General features: G+C 41.8%; 1 protein-coding gene across 1 annotated transcript in view; it reads left to right on the plus strand.

Moving 5' to 3' along the window:
- The window catches only part of LOC308111217 (mitogen-activated protein kinase kinase kinase kinase 4-like), a 63,865-nt gene extending 45,449 nt beyond the window's left edge, over window positions 1-18,416 (plus strand). The window contains exons 19-33 of the mRNA XM_080466035.1: window positions 188-258; window positions 1,438-1,517; window positions 2,737-2,822; window positions 3,004-3,098; window positions 3,805-3,889; window positions 3,967-4,134; window positions 4,955-5,057; window positions 5,377-5,532; window positions 5,635-5,778; window positions 6,547-6,681; window positions 6,768-6,868; window positions 8,708-8,857; window positions 13,024-13,183; window positions 14,003-14,142; window positions 14,564-18,416. Coding sequence (XP_080322161.1) covers window positions 188-258; window positions 1,438-1,517; window positions 2,737-2,822; window positions 3,004-3,098; window positions 3,805-3,889; window positions 3,967-4,134; window positions 4,955-5,057; window positions 5,377-5,532; window positions 5,635-5,778; window positions 6,547-6,681; window positions 6,768-6,868; window positions 8,708-8,857; window positions 13,024-13,183; window positions 14,003-14,142; window positions 14,564-14,647 — 1,758 coding nt within the window. The 3' untranslated portion in view covers window positions 14,648-18,416. The remainder of the gene's footprint in view (window positions 1-187; window positions 259-1,437; window positions 1,518-2,736; window positions 2,823-3,003; window positions 3,099-3,804; window positions 3,890-3,966; window positions 4,135-4,954; window positions 5,058-5,376; window positions 5,533-5,634; window positions 5,779-6,546; window positions 6,682-6,767; window positions 6,869-8,707; window positions 8,858-13,023; window positions 13,184-14,002; window positions 14,143-14,563) is intronic.
- The last annotated feature ends 699 nt before the right edge of the window (window positions 18,417-19,115 follow it).

Raw genomic sequence — 19,115 nt, forward strand, 5'->3', positions numbered from 1 at the left:
ATTAAAAGTTCGACCGCAGCCATTCGGGCCCAGTGAATGCTGTTGCACATAAAAGTTTCTATAATTAGCCGCTCGGCTCAGGGGTAAAGAGCGCTTTGTGAAAAGCGAAGGAGGCGGCCGGGACTCAGGAGAACAAATTTTCTGCTCTCTCTGTGTGTGATTTCATCGGTTCTTTTGTATCTTCCAGGTCCCAGAACGCACTACCTCCAAGTTTTACTGTAGAGAGCTGGTGATGGGACACAAGAGGGCCGTATCAAGGTAGAGCGCCACCACACGCCATGTGTACGATGGCATTCCGAGGGAATCCCACACGGGAAAACGTTCACAACGTTCCCCGTTCACACCACAACGTTTCAAGAGTACATTTTACGGCTTGACGGGTCTCAAGCGACTTTACGTGATCCATCATGTTTCTCACACCCGGTGCCACAGTGTCAGTTCGACAACATATTTGACATTTTAAGTATAGTTTGTGTTTAACAATTTAAAAAAAAACGAGTGCCAACAGGGTGACATTCATAATGCAATCAATCTTTTTTGAAAAGTTTAAGCCAAAGTTCTTCTTTACATAGTTTCATTAACTTTTACTGCTTTTTAGCAAGATTGAAGGAGTTTTTCTCAGAAATCTGACCTCATGTCAATTATTGAAGAAGAAGAAAAAAAAGCTCCTGGAAAAGTTTTCCCAACGTGCGACAAAGCCAATAAAAATGTTCCCAAAGCTTTTTAATCGCGATTTATTGACGCAGTGTAGAACTCTGAGATTTTCTCTGAGTACACGATGAATTAAATGTATTTTAACTGCATATCATCTCTAGTTTACACAGTTTTTCCAGCAGATATGTGTTTCACATTTTTTTAGATATTCATTTTGTAACTAGCTAGTGCACATAGCATTTAGCATCGGAGTTTAATCCCGATCATTGACAATGCTGATGCTACATGTGTGTTGAGCAGGCACTGAACTTCTTTACGTCTTTATGAGAGCATTAAAGCTGAAGCGTTTCCGTGATGTGTCCACGTTGAGAGAGTAACATCCAGTGTCTCCAGATATCGTCCCTGTTGCACTCCTGGAGGTTTACCAGCTGCTCTGCTAACTGCTAAAGATATATCTGTTGGGTTTATACTGAAAAAGGAAAAAAGCGAAATGTTGTGAAAACATTTGAGATCAGTCTTGACTTTGGGAATACTCTCCAGGTATTTAAGCCTCAGGCGGCACGCATACAGGAGATTTGCAATATTTATTACTTCCCTTTTTAAGTATAAGTGAAGGTTTTTATTAGCTGACCCCCGGTATGAGACAGCAGGAAATCACTTTCAATCAGATAAAGGTGAAAATGGGTCACGTTAGCAGCAGTGTTAAGGATTTATTTGTGAATGATACACACAGTGGCTCAGCGTTCACGTCTCTCCTGTCTGCGTGTCTCTCCCTCCATCTAGTGGCAGTCCGGTGTCTGCAGCGGAGAAGACCGGAAGATCTGTTCCTCATGGAGTTTCCTCGTCGAGCAGTAAAAACCCGGGTCTGTGCCACTTTACACTCATGTACATGCTTTAAAATCACTGTTAAGAACGCCGCATTTGGAGGAAACAAGGAGCTGATTTTCTTACTTTTTGTTTGTTTCCGCCACATTGAAAGTCGGAGAAAACATTTTCCTCACATTGGTATGTAATCTAGAACGGGGACTTTACTTACCGATCTGCACTGTGAGGAGTTTACAGATTTGAACTGCCAACTTCAGGATGTAAACATCTTTATCCCGCCAAAATTTGAACAATCACTGTGACATTTACACATTCAATCTGTTCAATTTAACTTTTAACTTTTCGAGGTAAAACTGTTGGTGATCATCATACTAAGATCTAACAAACTCTAAGATATATAGTTCCAAACCCTTTATTTACATTATTACCAAATAGACCAAAAGCACATTGAAATGTGGCAATGCACTGACCTTTGGTAATGCTTTTATTTTGTAGTGCTGATTGCATACAGACAAAGACAGCACTGATTCGACGGACCTGCAGGAAGAAGATGTACTTTTTCCCATTGATTGATAATCCTTTATTTGTCCCACAAATGTAGAGTGCACAGTAATAAAAACACAAATAGCAGTAATACCAAACACAAGCACCAGGCAACACTTGGAGAACATCTGAAGAACATCTTAACTGGATAACTAATTTGCTTTACCAATAAGCTTTTTTTCTACACAGCTATATATATATGTGAAGAATCGTCGCCACACCGAGAGAACCGCAAACAGTTTGGTCTCAACTTGTTTCAGCCACAAGTCAGAGATTCTCCTCCAGAGTGACGAAGCTTCTTCAAGGCTTAACGGGGCTTTAATAAAAGTTGGAAAAGCAGCAAAAACCACAAGAAAGGGAGAAATGCAAAAAAAAGGCTTAAAGAAAAAATCCTAAAATGACTCGATTAGAAAGAGGAAAAAAAAATCTGTTTTAGCACTTTTTGAAAGAACTGAATCTACAGTGTGTTTTTTAAAAGGAAAGCTTTCATGCATGGTTCAGACAAGGTTTTATGTGACCTTTAACTGATGCCGTGTTTAACACAACACTGCTATTATAAGAAATACTAGATCAGATTAAACCCTAAACAGATGCACAAGTGCACCAACTCACTTTCCAACAGAGGATAAATACAACTGTTGGAATATTAGGGCCATTCCGCCTTTTCTTACGTTGCACTGCATGTAATAATCTGAACCCATGTGTGTCTTGTAGGCTACTTCCTGCAGGATAGTCCTGTCCTCCAGCACCGTCTGCAGCAGCACAGGAGGATAGAAAACATCAGCGGTGGACACACACAAGTAAATGCTTCATTCAGTCACTTTCGCACTAAGTGAACTCATTATTACGTCACAGTTCCTTTTAATACCCGCAGTATTTGTATGTACGTCCTCATCCACTCCACATTAACCAAAAGTCTGCCGTCTGTTCATCCCTCACCAATTCTTTCTGCCCTCAATCGCCTGCCTTCGCCCCCTCCAGGCGGGTAAACCCACCGTGGGTCGGAGCAACAAGGCCACAGAGTACTCGTCCTCCAGCGATGAGGTCGGGAGCAGCGATGAGGAAGAAAGACACAGGTGAAACGACTTTACATCCTTTATTCCAAAACAAAAAAAACCCTACAACGTACAGTGTTTTCTTACAGTAAATGAGATTTAAATGTCACTCCTGATAACTCTCAGACAACTGTGAACTCGACCAAACGTAGAAACTTTGTCGCTGCAAACCAACATGTAATTCTACCAAATAACAAGCCGCAGCGAAGCCGACTGTTCTCACACTGTGCTGCAGTGGAGATACAAGCACATTAACGCCAACTAGATAGAGCAGGGGGGTCAAACATGAGGCCCGGGGCCCAAAACCCACCAAGCAAATGGTAGAAAGTTCAAAAGAACACATTTCTTTTGACACAATTCTCAAGAGTTTCGGTGGTGCTGCCATGAAATTCAGCAAACTGGCATCAGCCTCAAAGCTGTAAGAGCACTTTGCTGGACATTTCACTGTATTTCCCACCAGAAGGTTTCGTTAAATTGTGTTTATGTTGAGGTTGTAGTCATTTTCCGTAGTCATTGTTTGGTTAATAATAAAGACATTTTCAACACGTATACTCGCGTCACAACACAGAAAAACCTCCATGTTTACATTTAAAGCTCATTATGGCAGTATTTTACTGGTCCGGCTGAAAGTACTATGTTATACTATCAAATAAATCTTCATCAAGGTCGATCCATTTCGCTCTGATCTCTAGCCTGATTGACTATCTTCTTCTATGTGCGTTTCAAGGTCTGGACTCTCCAATGGAAGAGGAAAATACTTCCGAGGAATCCCCGATGGCATCGTCCTGCAGCCACATCACAATCTGAACCAGGTATCCCATCAGTCCTGGTTGTTTTTCCTCCATAAACCCCTCGCACGGCTCCACTCAGGACTCCCTGTGTTTCCCAGATCTCCCGGCTGGGCTCAGACGAGACCTACCTGCTGCCAGACCTGCTGCAGAAGACCTCCTTCTCCAGCCCCACCCACAATGCACTGGGCCAGCAGCAGCGGACACACGAGCTCAGCTTCCTGCGCTCGGCCAACGCTCCGGGTTCCCCCACGCACCAGGAGCTACACGTCAGTCTGATAGCAGAACAGCTCATCTTCGTATATTACACCTTCAGATATATGAGCAGTTGTAGAATATCGGGGAAATTGGTTCGTCTGCACAGTTTTTGCACTTTAAGGACATTTCAAATCGAATGAAAATCCATGCAAGACATTTGGTTAGGTTTTATCTTTGAAAGTTGCAGCTTGACATTGTTTAAATGCTCATAAGTTGTGATTGTGTGGATTGGAATACATTGAAAGGTTGAGTCCCCGCGATGAGTGAAAACCTGTGAAAAATACAAGGACTTGACCAAAGCAAGCAAAAACAGTACCTCAAAACCTTATAATATACTGCTTTTTAGTAAGAATGAATAGGAATTTAGTTAGAATTTAAAGCTCAGCTCTCCACAGTAATCCAGTATTCTAAAAACAATGAATTGGCATACAGCAATCAGATAATACTTTGTTTCATAGGTTTCTTGATCTGACCTGATATCATATACAGAACTCTTTACATCAATCAAACGATTTACAGCTTTACTAAAAAGCATTTTATTAATGAGATATTTGTCTTGCTGATGTTACCGGCTTTAAAACTCTGCAGATTTTCATAACAAAAAATTACATCAGAATTTGTGCTGTTCTGTCTGTGACTTGTTTTATTTACTTTTCTCCACCAGAGGGAGCTCTGGGTGCAGAGTTAAAGTATCAGCCAAACGTGCATTTCAATTTATATGCAGAGGCAGTAATGAAATGCACTAAAGACAATCTTTTGCTTATTTTAAGAGCTCTAGTCGTGACCTTTTAAGCCTTGAACAGTGTTTCTGACTCTCATTGTCCTCTTCAGGCTGTCTGCAGTCCTTCTGGAAAGAGCACATCTTCATCTTCCTCCTTCCTGTCCTTCATCGACCCCAGACTGATCCCCATCTCCTCTCCACCACAGAGCCCCAGTGAGTGTCTGGTGATATTCCAAATGCTCCCATGAGGAATATTTGTACATCTGTTGGTGTTTTTATGACATATAAAAAGGAAATACAAACAAAAACCTGGATTTACTTGCTGGAAATCCAGAGAAACTCATCACTGTTAGAATCCACGTTATGGAAGAGAAACTATCTCTGTGATAAAGCTTCAGGAACAGGTCCTGCTGTGTGATCGGGGGTCTGTCGGGCCACGTTACACTCTCCTCACGTCACTCTGGGCACACGGAGTGTGTTTACCTGGTGATGTAGACACAGTTTGCAGCTGACTTGACGTCTCTGTGTGCAGCGGGCAGTAAAGGCGAGCCCATCAAACGAGAGAACCACAGGAAGGGCTCCGTGGTCAACGTGAATCCCACCAACATCCGGCCGCAGAGCGACACTCCGGAGATCCGCAAGTACAAGAAGAAGTTCACCGCCGAGGTCCTCTGCGCCGGACTGTGGGGTCAGCACTTTTATCTGTGTATCTAACGGGGGAAATGTCGAGGCAGACATTGATCCACATGTGGATGCAGATGTTGATGCAGACGTGTCCGCGGTGTTGCAGGTGTGAACCTGCTGGTGGGGACGGAGAACGGGCTGTGGCTGCTGGATCGCAGCGGTCAGGGGAAAGTCTACTCTCTGATCAGCAGACGCAGGTTTCAGCAGATGGACGTGTTGGAAGGACTCAACGTGCTCATCACCATATCAGGTGAGGACGGTCACATTGTCTCACACGCTGGTCTGGAGACGTCAAAAAACGTTTAGGATTTGGACCTGAACTATCTGATTTAGCTACATCTTTAACCCGCGACTTAAAAGAGAGTGACAAAATAGATTTGTCCTGCAATTTTACTTTTCTATGAAGAAAATCTGCTTTATGTTTTGTTCAAAATGAGGTGAATAACCCCTCACTGATGCCTGTGGTGACCCGTTACATTGAAAAATGGCTTCTTTGTGTAGTTTATCGATACAGAGCAGTTCAAAAATGTATTTCTTTTTTTTAAACAGAAAAGCTTTCTGTGCTTAATTGATTAAAAAAACAATTGTTATACATATAGAAATTTATAGATTTTATGAAACTATTTCCATTTTACGAACTTCACTTTTCAATCATCTCAACATTAGAGCATCATGACAGAAAAAAGTCAATTTGCTCCTGAATGAATCTTAACTCTTATGATTCAGATGACTCGCCTCAAAAGGAGTCATACCTGATTCTCAGAATATTTCATTATAGTTATTATGTTTATCATTACTATTATTTATTATAACTCTATTTTTTAACTTTTTTTAATATTAAAACTGGCATCTAAAGAGTTAATGGTTAATGTCTAATTAAATCATGACATGAAATCGACAAGAACCTCCTTTTTTCTTCTCTTAATGCAGTTTCAAGTTTAACACACAAATCCTGTGCCGGTGTAAAAAGGTCTTCAGGGCTCGTTCCCTCTAAAGCTGCTTCCTTTCCTCTCTGCAGGTAAAAAGAACAAGCTGCGTCTCTACTACCTGTCCTGGTTACGGAATAAAATCCTCCACAACGACCCCGAGGTGGAGAAGAGGCAGGGCTGGACCTCGGTGGGCGACCTGGAGGGGTGTGTGCACTATAAAGTCGGTAGGTACCGTCCGAGAGGAGAACGCCAACGTCACCTCTTAACTCTGATCACAAACTGATCACAAGGTGTGTTGCTCTTGTTTCAGTTCGATACGAGAAGATCAAATTCTTAGTGATTGCATTGAAGAACGCTGTGGAGGTCTACGCCTGGGCCCCGAAACCCTACCACAAGTTCATGGCCTTCAAGGTGGGCGATAGTAGTATTTGTTTTGGTTTTTTTTATTAGGTCTTTTTATACATCGGACAAAACTGTGATGGACGTTCTGGTGTGTCCATTTTCTCACGCAACACCAAACCTCAAGACAATAATTCAAGTTCAAAAGAGTTAAATACAGATAAAGTACTGGAGAAGAGAGGCGGGCAAATCAAAAGTAGATACATTAAATTAATAAACTGGATAACCATAAAATATATAAATTATAAGATATGCTTGGTTTTAAACAAAAAATGTACACACATGAGATTTTACTTGTTTAGTTTTTTTCCTCTTTTTGCACAACAGAATAAATCAACATGGCACCAGAGCAGTTACTCTTTTTTTCTTCTTTTAACAACAGATTATGCTTTTTTTTTTACAGTTTTGCTTCACTATTTTACATTCATTTGTCTAAAATGATTATATGTTGACGCTTCAAATAGGCACTGACTTCCGGTAGTGGCATAAAGCCAGCAGCCAGCACCGCCGCAATGAGACAAAGTACAACTAAACTGAGTTTTTACAACCCGCCCGGCTCTTGACAGCTTTGTTCATTCATCAGAAATGAGCCATAAGGTTAAGGTGCAATTGGGATTCGCACCTTTCATTCTTTGCCATCGTAGTAACTGTTATGTAACACATAAACAATAATAACAGGATTCTTTACAAACAAACAGATTTATTTCCTTTATTGACAATCATAGGAGCTGATATTCATGAGGGACACAAGGAAAGTCTCTCATAAAAGAGATGTTTGTTTATATAAAATATATCGTATTTCATTTTTTGTTATTTATGTAAAATAATAATTAAACTTTAGTATTAACAAAACCACACACACACACACACATATATGAATCATTGTTATTCATGCAAAAGATAATTTGCATACATTGTATGACATAAATATATATGTATGCATGTAGCAATTAAAAAACACGTGTATAAATATTAGTTTCACATCACAGAGAGGCGTCACAATAACCTCATACAGCAGAAACACAAATGTCTTTTTGATGAATTTGGATGTTTTGAAGTTGCCAGACCTCCGAACATTACAGGACTAGTTAACGTCATCAGCAGTTCAGTGATGCTCTGCCCAACTGCCTCTGTCTCTTTAAGTCATTCATTTATTTTCATAATATTAATGCATCAAACTAGTATAGAATGTTTTGGGGCACTCCGAGATGCTTTACATAAAGAAACACAAATGAAGAAAAATAAAATGAAGAGTTTATTGAAGAGCTGGTTTATTTATTTTGCCATTGATATGACAATAGCTTCAATATGCTTCAAAATAAAACCCTAAAATGAACACATGTTATCACGGGTACATACAGTCATTTTTTTACCAGTTATTTTTCATGTACTTACACATGAAATGTGATGGACGAACCTTTGAAAAGCGATTTGTTCAACTTCACTATCTTGTCACGCACTGTCTTTCTTATTTTCTGAAATGTAAGGAAAAAGATTAATGAGACAGTTACTCTCGCAGGATGTTGAGACGGGAATATTTCCTGTAAAATAAGTGAATCATTATGAACGATTATCAGTCATCTATTTGGATGCACGTCTCCTCCTCTGTTCGTGTTCAAGCTCTTCCTCTTTTTTCCTCCGGGCACCACAACCAGGCTGCAGAGCTCACGTGTACAAACCCTCAGCAGGGACCCGTCCCAGTTCCTCCTGTCCTCTGTGGCCTGAGCCACTTTCTCTTTTATGTTACAAACGTTAACCCTTTCTCTGCAGACGTGACCGATAACGTCCCCCACGGCTTCCGTCGGCTGTCCGAGGGCGGTGAGTCTTATTTGATGGTGTGTTTGTGTTCAGTCCTTCAGGTCTCTGCCTCAGAAGCCTCTGTCTGTGGACCTGACCGTGGAGGAAGGTCAGAGGTTGAAGGTCATCTACGGCTCGCTGTCGGGTTTCCACGCCATCGACGTGGACTCTGGAACGCCGTACGACCTCTACCTGCCCACACATGTAAGCACCTGTTCTTCTTCTGTTTGACCAGGAATAAATAACAGTACAACAGACTCAATCTTCTCATATATCCTCGAACTGAACTCTCCATGCGTCTGTCTTCTGTCACTGCTTCGTCTAAACAGGTTGTCAGACTGTCACAGGGCTGACATGAGCTAAGTTAGTCTGACACGAGCTGACTTGGACTAAAAATACAAAGTCCTTCACAATGACACACATCACATCACAATAAGACGCTTTACTTCTCAATTTGATTAATTTATGGGTATTGTGATGTCAGTGTGCAAAATATACATGAAGGTATTGCAAGTCGCATTGTAATCGCGATACTCTGCAACATTATGGTCCACCTGACATTGTGGCGGTCTCCTCCAAACCGAGGTCTCCTCGGTGTGAGGCAGGAGTGCGGACCACTGCTCCACCGTACCAGCCCTCTTTACTATGGGGACGAACCCCGTTCGCTCTGGTCCTCTCAGCGACATGACCTGGATCTTATTCTCCGTGACTCTTCCCCTCTCTGTCCATCACTTCCCTCCCAGTCCTCCGTCCCACTCAGACTGCAGATACCAGTGATTCTTCCTGTCTCCGTTCACCTCCCACACGCTCTATAAAAGACATCATCCCTCTCCTCTTTGCTCCCCCACTCTGCAGTGGAATTTGTCATTTTCCCTGAAATGTTTGTTCTTCTTTCTTCTTCCACCACAATGTGATGGCTCTCTTTCCCCCCGCCGGAGGGTCGGCGGGCGGTTCATGGTGGTAAAGAGTGAATCATGTTTCTATCCAGGCCCTTCAAGTAATGTCAGGATTTTCACTACAAACAGCACAAAGTGACTGTAAAGCTGCGGACACAAACACAAAAACACTGACGTGGCTGTTTTGGACCCGTGGCTCCTCAGCCCCTCTGTAGCGGCTCCATGAAGCTTTTCAGAAAATAATTTGTACATAACCATATTTTCATTTTTATTTCATTTACACTCCACACTGGTTTTGATCTCCAGGATTAAAAAAAGGTCAAACAGACAGAAGAGATGAAATGGATTGAAATAGCCTGAACTACTATAACATGGTGAAATAACACTGGAAATATTGTCAAAATAAAGTGGTTAACATTGCCTGAAGTTTGCAGAGCCTAGAGCTGCACTAATAGAATGCTGCTGCGACATAAATGAGAATGAATGAGTTCATTTCCTCCGTCCTCCCAAACGATGGTGGATTCTCTAATACACCACCTAAACCCTCGAGAACCTGATGTAGTTGTTTGTTAAATTGATCCTGGATATTCTCCCTGGTGTAGCGGCTCCCAGAAGTCCGTGAAAAACTAAAGTTTCCAAAGTGATTGTGTCTTTAAATGTGAACATAAAACGCTCACCGCTGGTCCGACTAGAGGCCGAGCGGGTCGTCTGACTTTCCCTGTCCTCAGCAGGACAGCACCGCCGCAGCTTTTGACACCAGCAGTCAGGGTTGAGATTGGGAGAATATTGACTGAGTCTGAAACACTCGTTTGTTGTAATCACGCGTGCGAGCGGCGTTGAGTGGGAGGGTGACGCAGGTTCTTCTGCTTTGGGAGTCTGAGGTTATTCGGTGTTTTCACCCACGTGTTATCACCCACGTGTTATCACCGTGTCGGATGCTCATGAGCTGCTGAGAAAAATCTAATTTCTCCAAATCGCTTGTTTATCCCAGGTGCAAACAACATGATAATGAGGCTGATGTCAAATGCCAAGCACCAGGTGCTGCATCTTAACAAGCTCGGGAGTCTTACTGCTCTGAGGTGGCACTGCTTACCACTGATACAAGTGTGTTCAGCTGGATTAGATTTAAAAGAGAGGAACGTCATAGCTTCAGATTACACATAGATTACACCCGAAAAGAGATTAAGTCTCTAAAAGTTCATGGAAACGTACTCCTGTGAGATTCCACTCAACCAAACCCAAACGTTTCCTATCGTTTCCACCTGAATATTCGCTGTGGAAACCACTGAAATAAACAAAGAAGAAGAAGTTCATTGATTCACGTGAGTCATTCCACACACAGAACCAAACTACAAAGAAACGTCTTGCAGAATCACCCAGCGGGTTTGAGCTTTGAGCTGCCTTGCTGTGAGGTTGCAGGGCGAACCACTGCACGTATGGCGGCCAGCATTCACAATCCAAGCAACTGATGACGTTTTGCTGGTCTTTCTAGAGTATGTAGGTCGAGGGTGAAGTCCTATGTGAGTGTCAGTCTCCTTATGGACGGCCAGAGTTCGGTTGGGAGAGTGGGTCAACTCTCAATTGGAAGGTTGCAAGTCTGAGCCCCCTTGAGCAAGACACCGAAACCCCGAGTTTCTCCCTGTGGACGGGCTGAGCGCCTCCATTCGTTTGTGGATCTCGATGTGCAAAGTCTTTGATCCGTCTTCTCACTCTCCTGCAAATCGTGTGCTACTTTCTCTTGTCCAGGCGGGTTTTAGAGTGAGAAGGTAGGAATCAGCTCTAAAAATACATGCGTGCTGTCCTCCTTCTCGCCATCATTAGTTCTGCGTGTGCCATGACCTACTCTACCTCCTGTTGGTTGCTTTATTCTTTTTTTTTTCTTCCTCTGGTATATGAACCGGGTCTTCGCACGGCGTTCATTCTGCTGCGATTCCTTCGCCGTAGCTTCCCTCCACGCTGCGCTGCGCGTTCAAACCCACTCACTTTCTCCTCTCTCTCTCTCTCTCTCTCTCTCGGCGGACTACCTTCCACTGCTGCACCCCGGACGCCTCGCTCATTAACCCACCTCCCTCGCACACTACACGCTCCATCCAAACACTCTTCTCTTCTTCTTCATCGACTCTACTGGCATAGCTCTCACACAGAAAAAACACACACTGTAAGCAAACCATGCAGCCATGCTGATTCCCAGGCAGAGGATTAAGATCGCCTTGCGTCTGTGGATGCCCGTCCTCATGCTGAGGATCGTGGTGGCTCGCACTCCGGTAACGTATCAAACATGCACCAGAGAGAGAGAGAGAGAGAGAGAGAGGGAGGGAGACGTCATTTTAATGTTTGGGGTTTAGATTTCTGAAAAGGAGCTGTTTCTTTTCTTCTTCCTTACCTTAAATGCTTTTAAAAGATCTGATTTAACCTCCTCGGACCTGGTTTCCACATGTGTGGTCGGCTGGGTTAATGTTTTTATAACTTTAAAGAGCAATCACTTTCGATCAGCAATTGCTGTTCATTTTACCCTTCCAGGACCTGCCGTCCACATATGTGGACGTTATTTTGGGTTGTCTCGACCACAATACTAAACTTGTTCAGGTCTTAGGAGGTGTTAAGTCTTTTATGTTTTGTTATGTTCTGTCAATGTTTAATTGTTTCACATGCAGATATTTGATATTTCCTTTTTTTTTTTATTGTGTTTGACCTCCTGGTGACTGGATGATATTGTAGTAAACCTACCGAGCTCCAGACATGACTTCTGAAACAAAACTTTAAATTGTGGCCACACGTTACTATTTCATGATTTGTGATGGATACAAAAACTTTAATTCGGGACTTTGTGCTTTCAGATTATCTCTTCCTAATAATAGTGCCCTTTCTTTTTCCAAAGCAATGTTATATTTTATTCCCCTTTAGTTTTTCACCATCAAATGTGCATCTGCAGTGGTACAGATTGTTTGTGAAAGCACAATGCATGGAAGCTTGGTTTGCAGGTCAGTCAGTTTTTCTGTGGCGTGCACTATAACGTTCATTTTGCAATATATTGTGTATCTCTAGTCCATGTTTGAGCTCTTTCTGGGAATAAATACAAATACTGCATGAGTAACCGTCTCTCACTACAATAAGAGATAACACTGAGTGGATTTACGTTAAAAACAGATGCAATCATAAAGACCACAAACCTTTTTAGACCTTTGGGCTCACGTGAATCAGTTTGCCCAAACTTTTACGTGATGTGAGAAAGACATGCCGGATATTACATATTCATGAATTCAAACATGATAAATCAATAATGTGTGGTATTACATCACACTCAATTCTTAGTGCATCCCGTCAGTACATCACTTTACTGTCTTAGTGTGAAAGATCATGTTTGTGCCCATTTTTATAAGAGCGGACATGAAAAGACCTTCTGATTTACCCTCTGTTCAGCCACATGCTTGCATTTGTCCTCAGCTGCACTCATTCTTTGTGTTTGTTTGACAGATCCAGGGATCCATCCGCCCTCACGCCATCATCATTCTGCCCAACAAAGCGGGAACCGAGGTTCTGGTCTGCTACGAGGACGAAGGCGTCTACATCGACACGTACGGCCGCATCACCAAGGACACCGTGCTGCAGTGGGGGGAGATGCCGGCGTCCGTCGGTAACTTTGGACCACGTGTCCCTTTTAGATAAGAGCTCATCGAAATTAAAAATGTCCACTGAACAGTCTGCTGAGTGTCTCTGGAACCGTGTGTGTGTGTGTGTGTGTGTGTGTGTGTGTGTGTGTGTGTGTGTGTGTGTGTGTGTGTGTGTGTGTGTGTGTGTGTGTGTGTGTGTGTGTGTGTGTGTGTGTGTGTGTGTGTGTGTGTGTGTGTGTGTGTGTGTGTGTGTGTGTGTACTTGTTCTTGTTTAGTCTACTTTTCCGGGTCCAACTTCTGAAAGCAACTTTTTGGGTCAATCTACTTTATGGGGAACAGTCAAAGTTTTGCTGTGTTGAGTGAAGGAACTCTTAAAACCAACAATCCTAGACTGTTTACCTCTAAAAAAAAAACCAAAAAAAACAACGGCACATTCTTGGAAGTTGACATCTTTGTGGGGAAAAAGCTTAATCACGCCATATAAACGAAGATGGCATCTTTAAATATTAATTTAAAGGTATTATTAGTTCAAGGTCATAGTAAAAGTTTTGATGTAGCCCAATTTACACATTTACAGTAAAAATGCATTTTCCCTTCAGAAAGGTTTTCAAAAGGTTGCGTTTTCAGTGAGTCCGAGCACCGTTGTCACGTAAACCGACCGCCAACACGAGACAAGAGTTTTCTGTTTTACTTGCAAATGTTATGTAAATGGGGCCTGAGTAACAGGATGGACATCGTCCAAGCATGTGTAGAATATTGTGACATACACAGACTCATCTCTGAAGATATTAATATATATCTTGTCATCACTGAGTTTCCTGGACGTTTCTCTTTCTTTCCAGCGTACCTTCAGTCCAACCAGGTGATGGGCTGGGGGGAGAAGGCCATCGAGCTGAGGTCGGCCAACACAGGAAACCTGGAGGGGGTTTTCATGCACAAAAAGGCCCAGAAGCTCAAGTTCCTATGTGAAAGGAATGACAAGGTGGGACTGACTCAGGAATAATAATAATAATAATAATCCCTATACTCCCAGTGTTTATAGCGGGTTGTTCTCTGCACGCGTGCATTTCAGTACAAAAGCAATCAACAGCACCCACTCGTGGCCCAACATGAATATTACCTCCATTTCAGCTTTTCTGCCGTTTCCATGTACACGGACAACGTTTTCAAAATGTTGCCATGTGAACAGCAAACATTTGAGAAACGAAAACAGTTTGCACTTGAAACATTGTCAAGTAAACTGGGCCTTAGTGAAAAATGTCCTTGGTTGAGTAAAAAGTTCTGCATACGTTGAAACTGTGTTTGGTCTTTTGAAACAGAGTCATGTGTCTTTAGACACAGTTATGGTGTCTGTGAAGGTACCGTGTGGATTTCTAACACCTGAACGCCTCTCTCCTTCTCAGGTGTTCTTTGCTTCAGTGCAGTCGGGAGGCAGTAGTCAGATCTACTTCATGACTCTGGGACAGAATTCACTCTTCAGCTGGTAACCCCCGGACGTGTTCAGATCTGCGATCGACTGGTGGAGTTTACCTTTGTTATCCTGGTTTGGACGGGTGGTGCCTCAGTTTTGGATTAAAGAGATGATGATGCCCAGTGAGATAATCCTCCGTCCGTCCCTCAGTCTGTGTCTTGAGTTGAGGACAGAAGCTTGAATACATCACTTTGACGACTGAAGCTCAGGTCATGGAAGCATCTCGACATCCGAAGCTTTCCCCTGGAGGATCCGTGTGGTGATTTCTGGTCTTCGTCTGGATTTCAGATCGAATTCTGTTCCACATTCAGCCCTCTTGGATCGGATACCTTGTTTGTTTGTTTTTTCTCTCTGATGTCTTCATGAGTTTCTCACTAACTTTCCATCCAACTGGATCCATGAGCAGAAGAACAACCTCCTCTTCTCTGGTTTTTCATCAAACTTCACCACACGAGCGTCTTGTGGGCATTGCCAAGACTCTTAGAAGGATAGCCACTTCATCTCATTCCATGTTTTGTCAATTAATTACTTTCCTTTAAGGAATCCATGAAGCATCAGCGTTGGCTGAAGTAACATTTCAAAACTGTTGGCTTGGCTCTGACCCCTCTAATCCCAAAGCCCAAGCAGATTATAGTCGAGCTATATGGCGTCTCTGTCAGGCCTGTCAAACTCTTCTGAGTGGGTCTGACCAGTTCAACAAAGGTGGCATCACCTTGAAATAATGACAACTCCAAATGTCTCACCTAGATTTACCACCAAGGTCCAGCTAGTATTTTTAGTATACACACCACCCTGAAGGTGTCGTCGACTTAACTTCAAGAAAGTGTCATTGATTTTAAATTGCAAGAAAAGTCAACATGACAAGTCTGACATCATCCTGTTTGTTTGTTTTTCTCTCTACAAACGACCGAGAGTGAATTCTGCTGCATCAACTGGAATAGAGTTCGGTCATTCCATAAAAGATTCTGTGTAGTTTTGTTCTGTACAGCTTCAGATGTATATAATCTCGTATGATGCACTGTTTTTCTAAATATTTTATAAATGACAAGCCATCTTTGTGGGTGTGTGTGTGTGTGTGTGTGTGTGTGTGTGTGTGTATGTGTGTGTGTGTGTGTGTGTGTGTGTGTGTGTGTAGGTAATTAGGCCGATGAATGTGACGATGGGACACGTTATTTGAATGTTTGCAGATAGAGATAAATTTGAGCTACTAACGGCGAGTGTTCATTTGTCACCAGGATCAACTGGGAGTTCCTTTTTGGGTTTCCGTGTTTTTAAGTCGGGTGTTTTTGCACAAGGGGCGTCCTGTACATGATTTCTTTTCTATTGCTCTACCTTAAATTGTCTTGGTTCAAAGTGAAAGAGGTTTTAAACCCAATCCACAGTCAGTATTAAAGCATTAATTAGATACACTAAATAGTATGGAAGGTGCGTCTTTTTAGATAAGCCGTTATAATGAATAAATTAATCCAACGATCAGGGTGGGATTTCAAAAATTCAGAGTTTGAATGCGGGAAACCAAAGATGGAAGTTCTTATGTACAGTTAATATTCCATTTGAGATCTGTATCGTTGGAATTCCTCACGAGCTGGTGATTCATGACTGAATATATGCAAATCAGTGTAATATACCAGTCAATGTGTATGATACTTCAGGAAAAAGGAAGAATTGGTTTGAACTGTGAATTATCTATTTGTGTCTTTCCATTATCACCGCACCGTGTTTTTATCCTTCATTAAATTCCACCGTGTTCTCTTTTCTACATGGTATCATACATCATCCTCCTGAATTCTGTGGTTATCAACAGTACACTGTTTTATATTCAGTGAGTTTTAGACTTGAAGTGAATATTACAGCTGGTTCTGTGAGACTATTTTAAACTGGAACGTGAACTTTCTCACTGTTGTTGCATTTTTATGTTTTTTTCACCAAATGTACAAAAGTATTTGTTTCAGTGGAGTCGTTCTTCTTGCGATAACACAAACTCTTTTTAATTGGCTACTGGACACAGAGACGAAGGCTAACACGCAAAATGTACGACTATTAACTATCTTAGTCTCTCGCTCAAGCTAGCTAGCTCGCTAAGCTATCGCTAAGACCAAAGCATCCTAATCTCCATTTTTAAAATCAAGTAAACCTCTTGTGTTTCTGCTACTTGTGCTAACATCGAATCTTCACAAGTTTGAACCACAAATACACTTTAGAACCGCTCGTTAGCATGCTACACGTTTACTGTCGCGCGAACTGAGAAAATAACATTGGTACAAGTTTGGTCAAGTCGTCGAGAGAAACCTGCTGCGTTCGCTTTAAAAAACTATTCTCGTCATCTGTTCTTGGTGTAATTACTTTCCTTTCAAAGTAAAGTTGTAATCTTTCTAAGGAGAGGAATATACAGAAAAGGTTTGCACGTTTTCTTAGTCGTTTGATTTAAAGAATTAAAAACCGTCTCACTTTCCCACAACCAAAACCATGTGTACACCCTGTGCTAGAAGTTACGTGGCTTTTTAGTTGGTTTGGTTTTTTTCAATGATTCTGCTTTGATGCAAAAACCTGCAGTGGAAATGAATGAATGAATCTTCATTTTGAACATACAAGTAGAAAAAAGAAAGAAAAAAGAAACGTAGATGAATGAATCGAAGAAACAACACAATCTCTATTTGCACGAATGAAAAGGAGGAGGGAGAAGTAAAAACTTGTTTATTCCTCTCCCTATGTATTCTATAGGCGGTCGCAAAGTGCAAGCAGAGAGGAAGAATTCGGTCTGAGAGGGATTAGAGGAAGTCGCTGTGGATTGAGTCGGGTGGCGGTTGACAAAAGGAATGATATTGGTTCTCTGAAGGTGCAATATGAAGGATCATCTCAAATGATCAACTCAATGTGAAGAAACTGTTGGAAAGGAGGATTGACCTCTAATCATATTGATTCAGAGAAGTTGGTGTCAAACAATATAACACACCCTGACACTGCTGAGATGTCTGTTTAGGTTTGCATGGGAGCCAGCCAGTTCTAACCTCTTTTATATTGTAATGCAAGTCTCTACCACAAGTTGGTGTGTTGAGTAAGTCGAGCATCTGTTCTGTCCTTCGAACCAGTAAACAACACTGGAAGATGGAGGAAGAAGAGAATCACCAAGGGTAGACTGGACCTAAACAATATCCCTGAGGTGCATTTTGTACAAATCAGCCATCAAAATGGGTTTAACCATCGTCAAAGTTCAAATTCTATCGTTTGAACTTTGACGATTGGGATGCATGCTAAATAGCTATCTTGCTCAAAACACTGTTGTTTCCTCACATTTGTTTGGTTTTATTTGAATTTATTTTACGCTGCAAACCATATTATTGCACCTTCAGAGAGACTGGGCCGTGTTGATTTGACAGTAGTTAGAAAAGATGGACGAAGAGAAAGTGAGACATTGATCATATTGAAAAGCCTGATTGACCAAAACAATCCCCCTGCATCAAGTTTAGATATCCTCCATGAAAAATGAAAAGTCAGTCCTGACAGTTTAGTGCCATAATATTCATCTTACAGACTTTTCTGTTTCGATAAGTTGGAAAACCTAAAGAGAAGCGTAGATCATAAAAAAACGAATATTATAGCGCTATGTATCTGAGAATAACTATGTCCCCTCCTGTGTCTTTTATAAAGATGACCCTTGAGTTACTTTGTATGATTTATGCACTGGACCCCTGTTTGATGCATCACACACTGTACTCTCCCCTGCTTCCAGGTCAACACTCTCGTACTTGTGTTTCCTTGAGACGACAATAAAAGTGTTGAGTCCACCGTTGTGCTGCAGTGTTGTTGACTCTTTGTGTCTCGGCTTGATTTCTGCTCTGACTTGTTCAAGTCGTGATCATAACCATAATGTTGCTACTTCACTACCTCTTACTATTATTATTTTCATTTATCTCTGTTTATCTCTTTCTCGCTCTACATCCACATTTCTTTCCATAAAAGATTAGTTTAAAAAATTGTAATCATATTTGGTTGTTCGGATTCGAGCTTTGTCTTTATGGAAATGGGTGGGAAATGATGTGCACACTCGAGGATCACAAAGTGTTTGCTTTAATGAATATGGAAAAGCAGACATGGAGTTCATAGTAACTACTTAACTCATCTGTTTTTAACGTGTGAAAAGAAGATGCTCCACCATTATTTTATTGTGGAGACATTTCCTCAGCTGACTCACCACAACTTTTGCTTTTGGATTTTATAAGATATTTTCTGTAGAGTACTTCAACTTCCTCTACCAATATGTCCATCTTTACCATGTTTTCTCTCCTGTAGAGCCTCACCGCTCCATCCAATCACCCCATAGCGTACTCAAATTTGGAACAAAAATCGGGCCTGGAGAAAAATTAACATGAGCGGGGGTAAAAATGGCTCCACAGCGCCACCTACAAATGTGGGGAAATTCATGTAAAATCAATGGTTTCGACCACATTTCCATTGCACTCTGATGTACACCAAATCTCACTCCG

Source organism: Lipophrys pholis (genome assembly GCF_963383615.2).
Source record: "Lipophrys pholis genome assembly, chromosome: 6".
NCBI lineage: Eukaryota > Metazoa > Chordata > Actinopteri > Blenniiformes > Blenniidae > Lipophrys > Lipophrys pholis.